The sequence below is a fragment of the Bubalus bubalis genome, chromosome 18 (assembly GCF_019923935.1).
Source record: "Bubalus bubalis isolate 160015118507 breed Murrah chromosome 18, NDDB_SH_1, whole genome shotgun sequence".
Classification (NCBI taxonomy): Eukaryota; Metazoa; Chordata; class Mammalia; order Artiodactyla; family Bovidae; genus Bubalus; species Bubalus bubalis.
Genome location: NC_059174.1, coordinates 55790474 through 55810810, shown reverse-complemented (window position 1 = coordinate 55810810; position 20337 = coordinate 55790474). Strand labels below are relative to the sequence as shown.

Sequence of the window (20337 nt, the reverse complement as noted above, 5' to 3'; positions counted from 1 at the left end):
TGAAAGAGGAGAGTGAAAAAGTTGGCTTAAAGCTCAACATTCAGAAAACAAAGATCATGGCATCTGGTCCCATCACTTCATGGGAAGTAGATGGAGAAACAGTGGAAACAGTGGCAGACTTTATTTGGGGGGGCTCCAAAACCACTGTAGATGGTGATTGCAGCCATGAAATTAAAAGATACTTACTCCTTGGGAGAAAAGTTATGCCCAACCTAGGCAGCATATTAAAAAGCAGAGACGTTACTTTACCACTAAAGGTCTGTCTAGTCAAGGCTATGGTTTTTTCCAGTAGTCATGTATGGATGTGAGAGTTGGACTTCAAAGAAAGCTGAGCACCAAAGAATTGATGCTTTTGAACTGTGGTGTTGGAGAAGACTCTTGAGAGTCCCTTGGACTGCAGAGATCCAACCAGTCCATCCTAAAGGAAATCAGTCCTGAATATTCATTGGAAGGACTGATGTTGAAGCTGAAACTCCAATACTTTGGCCACCTGATGCGAAGAGCTGACTCATTGGAAAAGACCCTGATGCTGGGAAAGATTGAAGGTGGGAGAAAGGGATGACAGAGGATGAGATGTTGGATGGCATCACTGACTCAGTGGACATGAGTTTGCGTAACTTGAGTAACTCAGGTTACTCCAGAAGTTGCTGATGGACAGAGAAGCCTGGCATGCTGCAGTCCATGGGGTCGCAAGGAGTCGGACCCGACTGAGTGACTGAACTGAACTGAGTGACTAACACTTTCACTTTGTCATACCAGGTGTAAATAATCTCTCAGGAATGGAATGGCCCAAGCCTTGTGATGCTATTTTCCTGGTGAGTTTATCAGTTCTTTTCTGTTTCTCTGTAACAGCTGATATTTACCAAACAAGGATGTTTTCTGACTCAGCAGGGATTTGCTTTTTTACAGCTTCTGATACAAAGGGAACAATTCGTTTCTATCTTGTTGGGACTTTCTTTACCAACAGAGAGGTAAGTCTACCCGTAAGTTTCAAAACCAAGCAATTAAATGCTGTAAGTGCCCCCCTCCCCCAAAAGGAAATCTTCATGTAATAATCGCTTTTTTTTTTTTTTTTAAACTGCACCATGCGGCTTTTGAGATCTTAGTTCCCCAACCTGGATTGAACCCTGGGACCAGGGCAGTGTTAGTGCCATGTCCTAACCACTCAACCACCAGGGAATTGACTTTTTTTTTTTCTTCTTCTTCTTCTTAATTATAGCCATCCTAGTGGGCAGCATCTCATTGTGGTTTGGATGTGCATCTTGCTAATGATGTTCAACATCTTTCATGTGCTTCTTGGCCATTTGTGCATCTTCTTTGAAGAAATCTATATTCAGATCCTTTGCCCATTACTAAGTGGGCATTTTGTAAAATTGCCTTTTTCCCCAGCTCCTTGAAACCACCATTTCTATTAATAGGTATGATTTTCCCAGACCAGTAACTTCTCAGTGTTAGGTATCCACATGCCACCTCCTTGGTTTATGCAGAATGGCTAACTTCCATTCTCCTAAGATGCCGCTGCCTGTCTGAAGATTCTACTAATTTCAGTCTATGTCCTTAAAAACTTTCAACCACAACTATGATTAAATGATCAGTATCACTTGCCATGAATGGAAATTTGCACATTTTCAATGGACAGCAATGCCCACCCAAAGTGCAGAGTTTGGAGTCCTTGGAGTGAGGCGGTGTTAAAGCTACTTTCAGCCACTTAAGGTGGATAGAGCAGATACAGCCCCACCCCTGCCAACCCACAGTGAACATGAAGCACTAGTGAGGGGAATGAACAGTTGCTGTGAGCTGACACACAGTGATCAGATCTGGCAACTGGATTGCCATAGCATAATCTAGTTTATCCATTGGCAGGATGCAAGGCTTTAGCTGAATGTTCCCCAACCTCAGTGATATACTGCCATCAAATTTTTCAGCTGCAGATGTATGCCATATATTTTCCTTCAGATCAGCTTTAAAAAAAAAACACTTAAATCGATCTATTTTTCAAGAGGACTTACTACCTTTCCAGGAGTGGGAAACTGGTCTCTCATCAGTAGAGGATAAAGGGGGAGAGGGAAAGTAAAATAAGTACCAGGAGAGCAAAATAATGTTAAATTCTAGCAACAACTCTTGCCTGAGCCCAACTGTATCTTTATAACTAGAAAAGAATAAACAACATGCAGTCCACACTTCCCCCTTGATTAGGCAGAACTAATGAGGATGGAAAATTGCTGGTTGATGATGTGCTGATGAACAACTGAAAATGAGTGGCTCCCTAGTTGTCCTTGACCCTCCCAAGGCTTTGGAAAAACAGAATTAACCATCTCATCATGGGATGGTTTTCACCATCAGGAGCCCTCCCCTCCCAGAACTGTGAGCACTCGACAGTGACTGTACATGCCCAGCCCCTGGCCGGGTGTGTGGCACTGAGCTGAGAAAAGCAATCAACCCTTAGAAATTCAAAAACTTTTAATCAGAGAACAAACACTCAAACGTGAGGGTAGACGTTTCTATCCTGGTCCACAGAACACAGATCATTAGTTACACAGATACCACACACACACACACACACACACACACACACACACAAATGGCTGCCAACTTTCCACAGGGCCTCTGACTTCTACCTTTGGTGTCAAAACTCTTGCTTGAATACACTTAGAAATTTGAGTTCCCACCTTTACCCCACCCCTTGGGTATATATCAGGCCCCTTGCTCAGATACAAAAGGCAGAGAGAAGTTGGACGTTTTCAGCCATTTGAAAACCAGTACACTCCCCACTGTGGTGTGGTCAGCCGGTAAGTTCCCATTTTCAACAAACTAACCAGTGCAACTCAAGGTGTAAGGTTTTAAATATCCCAAGGGCCCAGAGTATAGACTCCTGAACATTTTTTAGCACCAAAAATAAATAAATTTATATTAAAAAAAAAAAAGAAAAATATGAAAGATTAAAAGTGCCAGAGTCCAGTATCTTCCTAAGATTGTTTGTGCTTCAGCAAACAGGTGACTGGATCATGTAGCAAGTGGAACACAAAAGCTCAGAGCTGAGGAGGTGCCATCAAAAGAGCTGGTCATGTGGTTCCCCGAAGTGAGACTCAGTTGTAGAACAGGCCTGGCCACGGTGAGCAGTGAATGCAAGGACTCTAACTCCAAGGAATCACCTGGCAACAAATAGCACTCCTCTATGAAATGAGGTCATTCATTTCCCTGATTCCAGAAGCTTCAAGGCAAGCGCAGCACTTTAAAGTATTGGTGTTCCCCACCTTGGAGCCTATAGTAAAGTGCTTGTGAGTGGCCAGGTTGGACAAATGATGGAGGAGGAACATTCCAGAAGTCATTTCTGTGCATCGCTATTTCTGCACCAAGCACATCTTCTGCATAGATCGTGTGAACCACGTGGAGACAATGATAATCCACTGCAGCTTTCATAACTGAATCCAGCTGTTTACAGCTTTAACTTTCATGATAAATTTGGTCTCATCATTTAACCAACCACTTGAAATGGGAGACTGTGGGAAGGGGTAGCATGTGGATGTGGGAGGGATCCTTTTGAGTGAGAGGTTTGGGAAGCTAAGAGTGGAAAGTTCTTTCTGTGAGATGTTAGATGTTACAGATTCTTCTCGGCTTTTTGTGGGTTAGTTAAGAAAGTACTAGGACAGACCTGAGATGAAGGGAAGGAAAAGGCTAGACTTTTTTTTTTTCGTTTCAATAAAGAACAAAGTGCTGACATTTTGGAAACAATTAAACCAAGGGTATACTGAAGGAAAACTTTGAAAATTAAAGCCATGAGTAACAGTAACAACAGTAACTGCAATTGAATACAAATAGAGGGTTACTGAATCATCTCTTTGTTTTAATGTAAAAGAGTGTATTTGTTATATCTGATGCGTATTTGTAGCTCACACTTGGTGAGTACTCACTATCTGATAGGTACTTGGTTCTAAGTACTTTGCATCTATTTATGTTCACAGTAGTCTTTTGAGGTAGTAACTAGGATTGTGCCCATCTTAAAGATGAGGATACTGAATCCCTGAGAGGTTCCATGACTCTCTGTAGATCACCTGGCAGATGGCAGAACTGGGATTGAAGTCAGTAAACAGGGTCCAGTCTATCTGACTTCCAAAGCTCCAGTTTTCATTGTTTTAATGAAATGTGTGTAAATTTTCTAATCAATCTTTATTACCAGAGAGATTAATTACTCATGGCAGGGAGGGGCTTACACTGGGATGGTTTCAACTTTGGGCCTCAGAGGAACATTCTCAGATGTCTGGGAGCCTGCTGCTACCCAGGGGTCATAGGGAGGATTGCTACCTGCTACTTTGGAGTGTGAACTCACTGCTGTCGGCTGAGACTTGAGCAGCAGCACAAAGCTTTCTGACAATGTTGACACTGATATGATTTCTCCTGGGTGTGAATTCTCTGGTGCTGACTGAGATGGGCCCTAAGGCCAAAGGATCTCCCACACACACCACAAGCATAAGGCTTCTCCCCTGTGTGAGTTGTCTCATGCTGCATCAGATTTGTTTTCTGTGCAAAGGCCTTCCCACATTTAGCACACACATAAAGCTTCTCCCTGGTATGTACTCTCTGATGCTTAGAAAGGCATGAGCCCTGCCGGAAGGCTTTCCCGCACTCCTGACAAACGTAAGGCTTCTCTCCAGTATGAATCCTCTGGTGTTGGATGAGCGGAGTGCCCCGACTGAAAGCTTTCCCACCGTTGTCACATTTATAGGGCTTTTCACCTTTGTGAATTCTCTGATGCTTAGAGAAGCACGAGCTCTGGCTGAAGGCTTTCCCGCATTCCTGACAAATATAAGGCTTTTCTTCGGTGTGAACTCTCTGGTGGTAAACGAGCTGAGCATGCAGGCTGAAGGTTCTCCCACAGTCACCACACACATAGGGCTTCTCATCTGTGTAAACTCCCTGGTGCTTGGAAAGGCATGAGCTCTCCTGGATAATTTCCCCACATTCATTCTGCTCAAAGGGCTTCTTTCCAGCCTGAGTTCCCTGATGCTGAATAAGGTGGTTACTGTGGGCCAAGACTTTGTCACACTTGTTAGGTTTCAAGGGCTTCTTCGTGGTGTGGATTAACTGATGTTCTAAGAGACGTGCACTTTGGCTGAAGATCCTTCCACATTCGTTACATTTAAAGGGGTGCTTGATCCCGTGGAGGGACTGATGTTTGATGAGGGAGGTCCTGTAGATAAAGGCCTTCCCACAGTCCCCACATCTGTATGATCTCAATCTAGAGTGGATCTTCTGGTGCCGGATGAGATGTGAACTTTGCCCAAAGGCTTTCCCACAGTGGTTACACTCAAAGGGCTTCACCCTGGCGTGAATCAACTTGTGCGGAGTCAGGTATTTTCTGCAGCAGAAGGTTTTCTCGCATTTGTTATACTTAAAGTGCTTCCCACAGATCCTTGGATGCTCTCTATGCTCGGGTTTCTCATATAAGATCTCCTGGCTCTCACTGAGACCTTTTTCTCTATTGTGAATGCTCTGGTGGCAAGTTAGGGTTGAGCAGCAAACAAGTTGCTCACCACACTCCTGACATTCGTAGGGGGTTTCCACAGCATGGATTTTCTGGTGCTGAACAAGGTGTTCATTGTGGCTGAAGGTCTTCTTGCATTTGGCACAGCTGTACAGCTTTTCTGTAGCGTGCACGGACAGGTGTCGAATCAGGTGGGAGGGCCGGGTGAAACTCTTGACACATTTGTGACATTTGTGGGGCCTGTAACCCGTGTGAACCCTCTGGTGTTCACTAAGGTGACTGTTCCGGTAAAAGGCTTTCCCACATTCGTTGCATTTGTAAGGCTTCTCTCCACTGTGAACCCTCTGGTGGATCTTTAGGGCCAGGCTATAGCTAAAGGTTTTCTCACACTCATCACACTTATAAGGCTTCTCTGCAGTGTGAACAGACTGCTGTTGGACAAGAAAGGAGCTCTGCTTGCAGGCCTTCCCACACTCCTGATCCTCAGTGATCATTTTTGCAGCATGAATTTTCTGATATTGGAGGAGGTATCTGTTGGAGTTGAATGTTGCCTTGCATTCGGCACATTCACAGCATTTCTGAGTATGTGTCTTCTGATGCACAGAGAGATGAAAGGTTTGGCTAAAACTCTGGCCACATTCTTTACAATTGTAGGTTTTACCTGGGGGTGGTTTATGACACTCAAAAGGCTGTGAATTGTGATCTGCTGGACAGTCACCATCTTGACTCTCCCATGGTGGTTGTTCAGTGTGAACTTTTTGATGACACAGAAGGTGTGTATTCTGACTAAAAGTTTCCCCGAACTTGTTACACACATAGGATTTGTAGCCTGTGTGAGTCACTGGTTGCATGAAAACGCAGGAACGCTGGTTGACATCTTTCTCATACTCTTGAAGCACAGTGGGATGCTCCCTGTTGTGAAGAATCCAGTGCTGGGTCATATGGTAACTCTGGCTGAAGCTCTTCCCACACTCACTGCACTCATATGGTTTCTCCCCTCCCTGGATGGTATCCTGCTGGCTGTGGTCTGAGTAGCACCCAAAGTCATTCCCACATTCCTGAGAGTTAGCTGGTGCCAGGCTCTTTTCAGGGAAATCAGGTGTCATGGAACCCGCTCCTGGGGAAAGGTGGGACTCAGGACTGAGGTCTATCTTGAGTTCATGGCTCTTGAATTCGTGGCTTTTGCATTCTGTGGGACTTTCCAGACTGATAATATCAGACCTCAGAAGACTTTCTGAATCTCCTAGCAAATTATCTAACCAGCTTTGGCCTATGGAGGCTTCTCCCAAATGGGAGTTCCAGAGATCATCCTTGGAAAAAGTCTCAGTAATCTCCTGGAAGAGTCCTTCTTCCAAAAAGTCCTGAGGCAGAGGAGAAGTCTCAGCTATGCCTGAAAGAGAAAGCAAGTGCAAATGTCTCCTGTTCCCTAGGAGTTAAAGACAGGAGCTGCAGGCTAAGAGCAAACAAAAAGGAGAACAGGTGATGCATCCTGAGTCAGTCCTGACTGGGAAGGGAATGAAGGAGACAGGGCCAGCATGGTGATCCAGTGGGTACTGGCATCACAGGAAAAAGAGCCCATTTCAAGAGGTATTAGGAGGGGGAGCTGGGGGACTTGCTTAGTGACCCAGTGGCTAAGACTCATGCTCCCAAGGCAGGGGACCCCAGTTCAATCCCTGACCAAGGAACTAGATTCCATGTGCTACAACAGAGACCTTGACAACTAAGACGCAGCACAGCCAAATAGATATTTTAAAAAAAAGGGGGGGTGGGGGTGGTGCTGGGCAGCCATGGAGGTTCCAGAGGGATACTTGCCATCATCAGCCCCATCAGCTAAGGCATACTTCCTAGAGAAGTGCACTCAGTGGAAAAGAGGTATAAATGATGACAACACAATACCATTGTCACCACAGGAGGACTTATCTGGATGTGGCTACACAAGCCTGGAGTCAGCCTAGATGTCAAGGTGGCAGAAAGGGAAACGCATGGTGCCTGGGTCCCTGTGAAACACCTGTGTGCTCAACAGGAGGCTACAGAAGGTCCACGCTCACGAGAGGTGAACCAAAAAGAGTTGCCTGCTGACAGCTAGGTTGTAGGCTGAGACTGAGCCATGCAGCCCCCACACCATGGCCTCTGGTTCAGGGGCCCTTCTCCTCATGTGAACAGTCTAACAATGAGAAAAGCTGCTGGCACCCCAGAGAGGGCCCCTGACTCTCCCTTCAGGGATGTCTCAACCAGCACACCCGGGAATCCTGACTACCTGACTGATACCCCAGGGAAACTGTGGCCTGGGAGGGCAGAGTGAATGCTCTTAGCAGTGTTTAGGCCCAGGCTTGAGTCACTAACAGACAGGCCATCTGCTGGGCCAGGAAGGAAGGATGGGCCTGCCTGAAGGCAGGTGAAATAGGTAGACCGGGAGGCCCACAGTGCTCAGGGGGCACAAGACAGAAAGGAGAGACTGACTCAGAAAATGGAATGCTGAGCCCTGCTGAGTCTGGAAGGATGCAGAGGGGACAGAGGAAGGGCACCAAAACAGCCATGTGCTGAACACAGAGGTACACACAGAAAAGGTATGCAGGGCGAGGCTCCCCAGCCTGAAGCCAGTGATGGCAGAGTGAAGCCGAGAGGCAGGGGGTGGAGATGTGTCAGCAGACCTAGTGGGCAGGATGGAGGTCCTAAAGACAGAGGGCCTACAAAGGACCACACCCCATGAGCTCCCTCTACCCTCCCCTGGGGGGGCCTGGCTGCCCACTCACCAGTGTCTGTTGACTCTGGGCTTTCTTTCACCAGGGCCTCCAGCTTTTCCCCACCATCTGGATGGAAGGTCAGGTTGGGTCCGGGGGGGTCTGTAGGGAGAGAAAGGCATTGTCACCAACCAGATGACATCAGCATGGGGGGGCTATCGGGCTGCTGAGCAGGAACTTCCTGGGTGTCCTGATGATTATTCAGCACCTGATCCAGCTCTGCAGGGTTCCTGGCCCAGTGGAGGAGAGGGACCCAGTCACAATCCAGGGTGATCAGAGATGTGACCACCGGGGCTGGGGACACAAAGGATCTGTAACAGCTCTTGAGAGATAAAAGAGAGTTGCCAGGGAGAGTCATGTACCTCCTCAGTCATCCGTGATTCACTCATTCTCCCATGGACTGGACATACCAGAGGCCTCCATAAGATGCGCCCCATGATGGGAGTGTGTAGGGGGTCCCAAAGACCAATCCTGCTTCCTACCCTCTGCAAACTTCCTCAAGGGCAGGAACAGAGTTGTAATCCCAGGGGATACATGCTACAGTGGGGAGACAGCCACTGCTGACTTCAAAGATGAGAAGCCGTGAGCACAGCAAGTAGGTTTCATTTGGCTTTTAGCTGAAAGAGGACAAGGAAAGAGATTCTCCCCAACGGCCCCCCAGAAGGAACCAACTATGCCCATGCCCAGATTTTAGCCCAGTCAGACCCATCTCCAGAACTGTCAGAGTCAGTGTATGTTGTTTTCAGCCACACTTGTGGCATCTGTAAAAGTAGCTACAGGAAAGGAATACACCGCTAATAAATACACACAGTTGAGTGTCTGGAGGACTAGAGGAGAGCATTCTAAGTGCTGGCCTGGCACAAGACCTAGTTCCTAACACACTGACTCCTGCTTCTCCCTCTTCTATTCATTGAGCCCTCAAAGCCAGTACTGTCTGTTCCAGACACAGGGGCTCCACCAGGGAGCAGCACAAGTTCCTGCCCGCATGAGGCTCCCACTCCGGCAGAGGGAGACAGACCATAAAATGAGCGGTGAGCAAGCCAGACAGGGGAGAGGCAGTGAGTGCTCAAGGGGTTGCAGTTTGTCTTAAAGCAGCGAAGCCCCTGAAGTGTCAGCTGGAGGAATTCCTCTACCATGAGGAAGAGGAAAGTGCTGATGGAGCTAGAGGGCAAGCACAGGTTTCTCTTCCCAGGCAGTACTGACATTAGGGGTTGGATAATCCCTGAAATTCTGGAGTGTGTGGCAGCACCCCTGGGCTCCACCCACTGGATTCTAGGAGTACACCCTCCACTCCTCCCAAGTGGTGACAATCAAAAAGGTCACCAGGCACTACTGATGTCGCAGAATCAGGCAACTAAGCACAGTGATATGAGGCGCTCAGGAGCCAGGAGATCACCCCATGGGTGACAGAGAGCCATGGGTGATCCTGAGCAGGGCGGTGACTCCCCAGGGCAGGGGTGGCACTCACTCAGCAGGAAGAGGTTCTGGTAGTTGTCCAATGCCGTGTCCCAGAACAGGTCTCCCTGCCCCTGCCCCAGCTGCTCCCAGTTCTCCGAGGTGAAGTCCATGGCTATGTCCTTGAGGGTGGCAATTTCCTGGAATGCAGTGGGACTAGGGTCAGGGAGGGGCCAATGGCTCACCTCAGCACCCTCATCCGCCACATGCCAGGCCTCTGGCAAAAATCATCTTGTGAGAAGCTTCAGATGTGAGACCCCATATTTTCCAGGCAAGGACAAGGAGTCTAGAAAAGGAGACATGCTATCCCCTCAAGGTCACAGAGGCAGGTCTGCCTCATCCTAACATCCACCTACCTACCTTGACTTTTGCTTTTTTCAGTGTTCAAGATTTTAAGTTTTTAAATTTTTTTTTATTTTAAAAATTCAAGCATAGTTGATTTACAATGTGTTATTTTCTGCTGTACAGAAAAGTGATTCAGTTGTATATACATTCTTTTTCATATTCTTTTCCATTACAGTTTATCACAAGATATTGAAAAGTTCCCCAAGTTATACAGTAGGACCTTGTTTACCCATTCTACAGTTTGCCTCTGCTCATCCCAAACTCCCAATCCATCCCTCCCCTACCCCCTCCTCTCTCTGCAACCACAAGTTGGTTCTCTATGTCTGTGGGTCTGCTTCTGTTTCATTTCCATTTTCATTCATTCATTCAACAAACACCTCAAGGCTTTCTGTGTGCCAGACTAGTAATGTTCCTAGGGACCCAGAGATGAGTCCCAATTAGTACCTGTCCCTGTGGAGTGCACAGTCTGATGGGACTGACAGATATGGGCAGAGACACCCCAACCTGGTGGATCTGTGTTACAGTGGAGGAGGCAGGGGTGACCTGGGAAACCAGAGCAGGGAGGAGCTAACGTTGCCCAGGAAAGGTGGGGAGACTAAACTGAGTCTTGAAGGCTATGGAAGATTTACCAGCTGGAGATAGTGGCTGCAGTATATTCTAGCAGAGGGAGGAGCCTGATCAAAGGCAGGAAGCTGGAAAGTATGGAATAACATTTTCACACAAGGCCAAGAAGGGAGTAGTACAACTTGTGTGAGGGAAATGGAAGAAGAGGAAAGAGGAGGGCAGGACCCAAGCCATGCAGGGATGGGCTGAGAAACCTGGATTTTATCCAGGGGGCAATAAGGATTTCTGGAAGGGTACTGGGCAATAAGGATTCCTGGAAGGGTACTGGGCAGGACAGTGATGGTGTGAGAGCTTTCCTTCGAGACTGATTGGGGGCGGGGGGCGGGCATCATAAGACAGTGAGCTGGAACAAGGCAGGCCAGATGTGCAGCCTCTGGGGATGACAGGTTGGGATGAGAGGGACACTTGACTCACCTCAGTCGTAGCTGATGGGGACCCAACAACCAGTTCCTCATTTAAGCTCCCCCTCCTTCCCCTCCACAATCCTGGCTGGCAGGGTGGCAGAAAGGACTAGGAAACTGGGAGAAAGTGTGCCTTCCTCCTAGAGCTGACTCTCTGGCCATGCTGGAGGAGCTCCCAAAACGTCCGGAAGCAGGAAGAGTGAGGACGTGCGTCTCCCTGCAGGAATCACACAATTCTATTTACTAAAAGCACCCAGCCCCAGTGCTTCAGAGCCTACACAGCCCCCCTTAGCACTTGTCAGGGTTAAGTACAGTCCGTAAATATCCACGTGGGAGATGTGGATGTTCAGATCTCTCACCTTGCTGGAACCTTCTGTCTTGCTCACCACTGTGGGCACAGTGCCTGGCACACAGTAGGGACTTGTATCATCTCTAAGACTAGAGTTCAGGCAAGTCTCCAAGACTGTGCTATTTCTACAACAGCATGATTTCAACTTTTTTTTTAAACCATGACCCACAGTAACACAGATAATATATACTATGACTTCTCATTTGCATACATAACTGAACAAAAGCTTCGTGAAACAATACTTCATCTTACAAAGTAGGGTGGACTAGGATGTTTACCATTCTATTTACTTCACTTAAAAAAAAAAATATGGTCCCTGCCCACTGGGTCATTCTCAACTCAAAATAGGCAAAACACTGTACACTGGTGTGGCCTCTATGTACTTCCTAAGTGGCATATATCTATGGGTGTTGAAAGCATTCCACATCATGAAGCAACACCATGGGTCCATAATTCTTAAGCTTCTGGGCCAAGTATGCTTTAAATTCAGAAGTTTTCAGATTATAAAAAGGTAATCCACCATATATGGTGTAGTTCATTAAAATCCCAGTACAGGGGGGAGGGGAGAGGAATAAGGGGAGCATTTCATAACTGAACACTTCAATATTCCCAGAGTGGAGGTAAAAATATCCACTCTAGCTAGGATAATTCAAAGTAATAAATCACAGCATTTCCAGTCAGGTTCAGGTATCAAATTCATGGAAAAAATATTTGGTTTTCAGAGCTTTCTAGATTTTGTGACTGCAGATAATGGAATGTGATAGGCCTAAGAAGTGAAGTGAAAGTCTCTCAGTCATGTCCAACTCTTTTCGACCCCATGGACTGTCACCTGCCAGGCTCCTCTGTCCATGGGGATTCTCCAGGCAAGAATACTGGAGTGGGTTGCCATGCCCTTCTCCAGGGGATCTTTCCGACCCAGGGATCGAACCTGGGCCTCCTGCATCTCAGGCAGATTCTTTACCGCTGAGCCACCAGAGAAACCTCAGGCCTATAATAAGAGCTAATGTTTTACACAACAAGGATTTTCCTCACAAAGAGGTTAAGACTTGACTTGTGAGTATAAGTCAATCCACAGATTTAAAAAAAAAATTTTAAGTATAATTAATTTACAACGTTGTGTTAGTTTCTGGTATACAGCAGTGATTCAGTTATATGTATATATGTATATTCTTTTCCATATTTTTTCCATTATTATAGGATACTGAATATAGTTCCCTGTGCTATACAGTAGGATCTTCTTATCCATCTTATATATAGTAGTTTGCATCTGCTAATACCAAACTCCCAATCCATCCCTCCCTCAGTCCCCCTCCCAATTGGCAACCACAGGTCTGTTCTATGTCTGATCCACAGATGTTTTATCTGGCCTGAGTTGGCATAGAATGTTTGGTTTATTTTTCTTTAAAAATTTTTATTTTTGGTTGCACTGGGTCCTCATCGCTGTGCAGGCTTTTTTCTAGTTATGGCAAGCAGGCTCTACTCTGTGCTGTGGGGTGCGGGCTTCTCATTGCGGTGGCTTCCCTTGTTATGGAGAACGGGCTCTGGGGCGTGCAGGCCTCAGCAGTTTCGGCTCATAGACTCTAGAGGGCAGGCTCAGTAGTAGTTGTAGCACATGGACTCAGCCGCTTCATGGCTTGTGAGCTCTTCCCAGACCAGGCATCGAACCCGGGTCGCCTACATTAGCAGGCAGATTCTTTACCAGTGAGACACAAGGAAAGCCCCGGCACAGAATGCTTTGACAGAAAATTCTTCTAAGTAATCCCAAAATCAAAAGCTGGGAGATTTCACCTAAAAATTCAATTTCCAGTTTCCGAAAAATCCTAGGATTTGGCCACATGGGGTCTGCATTCCCACAGAGCTAGTTTGTTGGAAGCCATTTAGAGCTCTCCACCCCTTAGATGGGATGATCCCTCTGAGATGCCGCACAGTCCTCACCCAGACTCTTCTCTTCATTTCCTTATCTGCCTGGCCCTCAGACATCTGAATTTGAGAACTCTATGGACAGTTTCCAAATCCCATTCTGTCCACATCTCATAAACTCTTAGACCTGGGAGGGAAGAAACTGGAGCCCTGAGGTGAAGCTCAAGGTCACCCACTCTGTCATAGTAACTTAAGGCAAATCATTACCAGACTGGAAAGTCTTAGGCTCTGGAGCCAGGGAGTCCTGCCTCTTCCCGGTGTGGGACCACGGCCACATCATTCACCCTTTTTGTGTGTCACTTTCTACATGTACAAAATAAAGCAGAAAAATACCAACCCACAATCTCTTATCTACAATTCTAAAAACAAAAGGCTTAGAACCAGAACTTCATTCATAAATTGGTAGTCAAACTGAACCCAAATCGCCACAGGCTATGCATAGTCTTTATTCTCCTTCAGTGGGATTAACGCCTTTTCCAGCAGAAATATTCAATTTCCAAGAATTGCCCCAGATATCACTGGGGGTGTGGCCTAATTATGAAATACTGTTGTTTGGTTTGCGACTAGATGGACTGTAGCCCGCCAGGCTTCTCTGTCCATGGGGTTTCCCAGAAAAGAACACTGGAGCGGGTTGCCATTTCTTCCTCCTTCCCCACCCAAGGATTAAACTCGCATCTCTTGCATTGGCAGGCGGGTTCTTCACCACTGAGCCACCTGCGTGCCCCTGTGCTCAGTCGCGTCTGAGTCTGCAACCCTAGGGACTGTAACCTGCCAGGCTCCTCTGTCCGTGAGATTCCCCAAGCAAGAATACCGCAGTGGCTTGCCATGCCCTCCTCCAGGGGATCTTCCCTACCCAGGGATAGAACTCGCGTCTCCTACGTCTCCTGAATTGGCAGGCGGATTCTTTACCGCTGAACCACTCACTGAGAAGCCTTGAGCCGCCTGGGAAGCCCCAATTATGAAATACGCACACTATTAACTTTCTAAAGTCTAGAAAATTCTGATGACAGGGTAGCGGCTGCGGAGATTACAAGAGAAAATGTGAGAACAGCACCTGGCACACAGATAGCGCTCAAATGAATGGTAAATATCTTGAATTCCTAAAGAACTCCCATTCATTCATTCCCCAAGATCCTGCCCAGCTCTGCCAAAGACTTCAGGCAACTCACCACCTCCTTCAGTATCAGTTTCATCATCCGAATAAAATGAAATAGAATCGTTCCTCTCAGGGCGGCCGGTTAGCGTTGGAAAGCACTTTAGCAAGATGCGGTGGTGGTTTAGTCGCGCCCAACTCTTCGGGACCAAGGACTGAAGCCTGCCAGGCTTCTCTGTCCATGGGATTTTCCAGGCAAGAATGGGTGGGTTGCCATTCCCTTCTCCAGGGGATCTTCCCCACCCAGGGATCGAACCTGGGTCTCTTGCATTGTAAGCGGATTCTTTACCAACTGTGCTACCAGGGAAGCACGTTAGCAAGATCCTGATCCTTTACTCTGAACCAGCGTTCGAGGCTCCACCTAGATAACCACAGCCCAAGGCGACGCGCCCAGAGCCGAAATCGCCCCAGAAGCATTCCGTCACCCCTCGGGAAGGACCTTGCCCACAAGGCTCCAGAGTCCTCAGTGAGCCCAGCCCCAGTATATCCTCACCTCGAGACTGCAGTCCACCGGATTAACAGACACGACTGCAGCCAGGCGGGAGGCGGAGACGCGACCGATCTCAGGCGCCTCCTCGTATCCACTTCCGGTGCCGGGCTTATATCTTCCCGACTACTTCACCCAGTAGCCTCTGCGCCAGAGCCAGGACTGTTTCCCAGAGGGCTGTGCGAAGGCCTCCCCTTGTCTTCCTATCTCCACCAGCCTCTTGTCTTTAGCGGGCCCGCTGAGCACGCTGGGAAATAGACTAGAAAAACAACCGGCCCCAAGTGGCATTTGGGTATTGTAGACAAGGCTTTGAGGGGCAACCAAATCAGTCTTCTACCTTTTCGAGAAGATTGAGAGGGTTTTCCATTTCTGAAGGAGACGGAGTGTCACCATGGGAACACATTGAGGAGGAAACAATTCCTGAGGGGACGCGCGATGGTAAGGGGCGGAGTTGAGGCGGGAGAAATGAGACTGTGACCTCTGATTGGCGGGAAAATGCCTCGGAGTTCATCCCGCCTTACGATTGGCCCTATGTTGGCACATGCGCAATAGAACCAGGAAGCGTTCCACTAAAGGTGGAATAGGGTTGGGCGATGAGGGAATAATCCATCCCCCAGCCTTGAGTCTTCGGACTGGCCTGCCGCAAAGGTGCCTGGGAAATGGAGTTCCCAGGCAGGCACAGCCCACAGGCAGTCGGGAAGTCGGCATAGGCTGCGCGGGCGCAGTCCTCCCTCTGGCGAGAGGATGCGCGCGCAGCGCCTCCCGCCCTAGCGGAAGTTTCCGCAGGGCAACTGAGAAGGTGAGTCCCAGTTCCCCTGGAGGGTCAAGAGAGTCTGGCTGCAAATATCTGTCTGCCCACTCAGCTCGCCAAATCCAGAGGTGAGGGGAAGACGAGGCGGAGTAGGGGCCTAGCCACAGTTCGGTCGTGGTGCCTGTGACGTCAGCGCGACCCTTTGTGGGAGACTGAGTCCTCGGGAGCGGGGATCGCGGGTCAGGATGAGAGAATCTTCTGGCCTCCGAGATAACCTGTCAGCTGCAGCTGTCCGGTCTTGGTGGTGGGCGTGGATACAACGGAGACGGGCAAGGCTAATGGAGAGTGTGACGGAAGCCCCGCCTTGGTACTACGTCATCCGTGGTCCCTGCAGAGGGCGGGGCCGAGGCAAATAACTTCACTGTTACTCCTCCTGCCCGAAGGTGAAGTCTAGCCATTAGCTCTTTTGCTGTGCTGCGTTTCAGGACCTGCCAGGAGGGATACAATACTTAACACACTCCATATGTTCAGTAAATATTGAACAAATCAATAAAGAAAATGTATGAATGAATGATAAAGACTGACTTGAGTGTTGGAGCCTTGGTTTTGAGTCCTGAGCTAGCCAGATGACGTTGAAATGGTGACTTCAGCCCTCGGATTCCTTTCTTCTATACATATTTATTGAGAGTTTACTATAGCTCTTTCCTTTTGTGACTTTTTAAAGTTACTTACTTATTCGTTTATTAAGCTTGTATTCCCCCACTAGAATGAGCTTTGTCAGGTCAGGAGCTGTTGGTTTCCTTTGCTGCTGTAGGAGTTCAGTGAATAATTGAATAAATGAATGAACTTAGCATGTGTTGGTTGCATAGCCAATTCTCAATAAACACCAACCATTATTTTTTACTCCCACGTACAGCAAGCCTGAGTCAGCCTCTCCACGTTTATTCATTTACAGGACACAGTTAAGATGGAGTTTCCAGCCCAGTGAATCTGAGGGCCAGATCGTGACCCCATAAAGGTACCATCCCCTCGGGCACATGCCCCTGAAAGCCTGTTCCCCACCAGCAGCCTGTTCCTGCTCCATCTCTTGTGTGTTGCTTCTCTCAGACTTCATTCCCAAGAGGAAAGTTTTCATGGGCATGGCAGTGGTTTCAAGGGAGACACTGGAGTTTCATGAGTCTGCCCCAAGAGGAACTAGAGAGATCTGAGAGGCTCAGAGCTTAAGATATAGAAAGAGGAAAGGGAGGAATAGAAATATTAACAAATGGAAGATGATAACCAGTAACATAAATGACTTTCCTGTTCTTTGCAGTTGATAGAAATGTATTCCACTTATGCCTCCAACCATTTTCAAATGTGAGCAGGCTCAGTTGTGTCTGACTCTTTGCAATCCCATGGACTTCAACCTGCCACGCTCCTCTGTCCATGGAATTTTCCAGGCAAGAATGCTGGAGCGGGTTACCGTTTCCTCCTCCAGGGATATTCCCGACTCTGGGAACAAACCCGCGTCTCATGTATCTCCTGCATTGGCAGGCAAATTCTTTACCACTGAGCCACCCAGGAAGCCACTCTGTCAAATAGGAACTGTTAAAAGCCCCATTTCACCATTGAGAAGACTGAGGCATAGAGAGGCTAAGTAACAGGCCCAGCAAAGAGCACATCTGGAATTCAAATCCAGGCAGCCTGGGACTAAAGCCTGGGACTGTAAGGACTCCCCTCCTTGCAATTGCAAGAGACCAGCCTTTAAAGTGAATAAGGAAAATGTTTTAATTGGATTGAGTCACGCACAGAAGGATAAATATGCCACGATCCCACATATATGTGGAATCTAAAAAGAAGTGTCAAACTCGTGATAACAGAGTGGAATAGTGCTTACCAGAAGCTGTGGGGGAAAAGGGATATTGATCAGAGGGTACAGACTTCCTATTGTAAGATGATTAAGTTCTGGAGACCTAATGTATAACATGGAAACTATAGTAAATAATAATGTGCATCAGCTGCTGCTAAGTTGCTTCAGTTGTGTCTGACTCTGTGCGACCCCACAGATGGCAGCCCACCAGGCTCCCCTGTCCCTGGGATTCTCCAGGCAAGAACACTGGAGTGGGTTGCCATTTCCTTCTCCAATGCATGAAAGTGAAAAGTGAAAGTGAAGTCACTCAGTCGTCAGACTCTTAGTGACCTCATGGACTCAGCCTACCAGGCTCCTCCGTCCATGGGATTTTCCAGGCAAGAGCACTGGAGTGGGGTGCCATTGCCTTCTCCAAATAATAATGTGAGTGTATACTTGAAATTTGCCAAGAGAGTAGATCGCAAGTTTCCTCACCACACACACACACACACACACAAGTTGGAATTATGAGAGGTGGTGGATATGTGAATTAGTTTTATTATGGTAATAGTTTCATAATATATACTGGTAACCAAAATTTCAGAAATGGGGACCTGATTAAAATAGGCATTTATTTGAGGTTTGTTAGGACTGCAGCCCAGGAGACCCAGATTCAAGAAGCACTTGAGAACATCCTAATAAAGAAATACATCAGGACTTCCCTGGTGATCAAGTGGTTAAGAGTTCGCCTTCCAGTGCAGGGGGTGCACGTTCAATTCCTTATTGGGGAACTAAGATTGCATGTGCCTGGCTGCCAAAAAACACAAAACGTAAAACAGAAGGAGTGTTGTGAAAAATTCAATAAACACTTTTATTTTAAAAAGGTATACCTATATTCGTATTTTGGTAAAATAATAAAAAGAAGCAACTTGAATTGTGTTCTGTTGGACTACAAGTGGAGGAGGCTTCTAAAGGCAAAAACTGCAAGGCCACAGTTAGTTACATGAGTTGTTTATCGAGAATTACAATTGGAGCTGGCAAGAAGTAAGGGTGCTTGTTAAGCAAGAATTAGTTGGGATCCAAAATGGTTGTTTGGTTACAGGGGAAACAACCCTGACACACAAGATGCCAGGTAGCAGATGTTTCAGAACACGGTTTGTGTCCTTGGGTTAGGCAGCAGTCACAGAAAGTTCGAGTTCTCACAGACCCTCAGTGACCACCCAGTTGTGGTTTTTTATGCCTGAACTATGACCACTGTTTTAATCTCAATTTGTCATATATATATATATAGGCTTTTCTGATAGCTCAGCGGGTAAAAATTTGCCTGTCAGTGCAGAAGACCCAAGAGACACAGGTTCAGTCCCTGGGGTGGGTTCAATCCCTGGGTCAGGAAGATCCCCTGGAGGAGGAGATGGCAGCCCACTCCAGTATTCTTGCCTGGGAAATCCCATGGGGAGAGGAGCCTGGTGGGCTGCAGTCTATGGACTCACAAAGAGTTGGACACAACTGAGCACACACACAGGCATATACTTATACACACAAGTTTTACACTTTAAATATAGACAGTTGTTATTTGTCAAAGATAAATAAAAGTAAAAAGAAAAAAACCTTTGTCTTTCAAGGTTAAATGAAGTCATGAGCAAAAGTTTATTTTGACTTTGATTTTGATATCCCAGCTAATAACCGGGACTGTACACTAAGAACAAATAAAATAATTTTGCTTTTTTTCCTTTTGCTGTTTAAAATATATTCATTGAAAATGCCTGTTGTACTGTTATCCCTGTTGAATTTCTCTACTTGTCTTATGAACTAGTTTCATCCTGCTCTCATGACCTGAGTTGTGTCCCACAAAAATTCGTTCACGGAAACCCTCAACCTGAGTATTTCAGAATGTGTCCATATTTGTAAATAGGGCCTTTAAAGAGGCAATTAAAATGAGGTCTTTAGGGTGGGCCTGCTATGGCCTAAATGTTTGTGTCGTCCCAAAGTTCATATGTTGAAATGCCCAATGTGATGGTTTTAGAAAGTGGGGCCTTTGGGAGGTAGTTAGGTCATGAAGGTGGAAAGTGAAAGTGAAGTCGTTCAGTCATGTCCGACTCTTTGTGACCCCATGGACTGTAGCCTACCACGCTCCTCTGTCCATGGGATTTTCCAGGCAAGAGTACTGGAGTGGGTTGCCATTTCCTTCTCCAGAGGATCTTCCCGCCCCAGGGATCAAACCTGGGTCTCCCACATTGTAGGCAGATGCTTTACCATCTGAGCCACCAGGGAAGTCCTGGTGAAAATAAAGCTCTCATAAATGGAATTAATGCCCTTATAAGAGACCCAGAGAGCTTCCCAGCCCCTTCCTCCATATAAGGACACAGGGTGAAGTTGTCAGTCTGGAGCCCAGAAGAGGGCCTTTATCAGGACCCAACCACAGTGGCGCCTTGATGTTGGGCTTCCCAGTCTCTAAAACTGTAAGAAGTAAGTTTCTATTGTTTGTAAGCCACCAGGCTATGGGCTTTTTTGTTTTGTTTAGTTTTGTTGGCAGTGTTGGGTCTTAGTTGAGGCATGCAGATTCTCTAGTGTGACTCACAGGCTCACTAGTTGCAGTGTTCAAGCTTGGTTGCTCCATGGCATGTGGGATCTTAGTACCATAACTAGGGATCAAACCCACATCCCCTTCATTGCAAGGCAGATTCTTAACCACTGGACCACCAGGGAAGTCCCATGTTTGCAATATTTATTATATTTATTATGATTATTATGTTATTATAATATTGATCATAGCCATTTAAACAGACTAAGGTAGGCCCTAA

At 47.0% G+C, this 20337-nt stretch overlaps 2 protein-coding genes and 1 long non-coding RNA gene across 6 annotated transcripts in view; 2 read left to right on the top strand and 1 right to left on the bottom strand.

Annotated features, from left to right (window-relative positions):
• The first annotated feature begins 557 nt into the window (after positions 1–557).
• On the top strand, positions 558–3123 carry LOC112580410. The gene is made up of 3 exons (XR_006546054.1): positions 558–815; positions 910–971; positions 2988–3123. It is a non-coding gene; the product is annotated as an uncharacterized LOC112580410 (long non-coding RNA).
• On the bottom strand, positions 2443–15153 carry ZNF473 (zinc finger protein 473). Its single transcript, XM_025270075.3, has 5 exons — positions 14964–15153; positions 11062–11265; positions 9692–9818; positions 8236–8325; positions 2443–6872 (listed from the first exon to the last, which is right to left on the bottom strand). Exons 3-5 carry the CDS (start codon positions 9789–9791, stop codon positions 4324–4326), a joined length of 2739 nt encoding a protein of 912 aa, XP_025125860.2. The 5' UTR covers positions 9792–9818; positions 11062–11265; positions 14964–15153; the 3' UTR covers positions 2443–4323.
• Positions 15154–15192: 39 nt separating this feature from the next.
• The window catches only part of VRK3 (VRK serine/threonine kinase 3), a 36452-nt gene continuing 31307 nt past the window's right edge, over positions 15193–20337 (top strand). The window contains exons 1-2 of one of the 4 annotated variants that reach the window (XM_044931351.1): positions 15193–15395; positions 16664–16726. The gene's annotated coding sequence lies outside the window, so the exon portion shown is untranslated. Of the gene's footprint in view, positions 15396–15570; positions 15837–16663; positions 16727–20337 lie in introns of those variants that run through there. The other 3 variants (XM_006080065.3, XM_006080064.3, XM_025270050.2) reach the window with 3 other exon arrangements.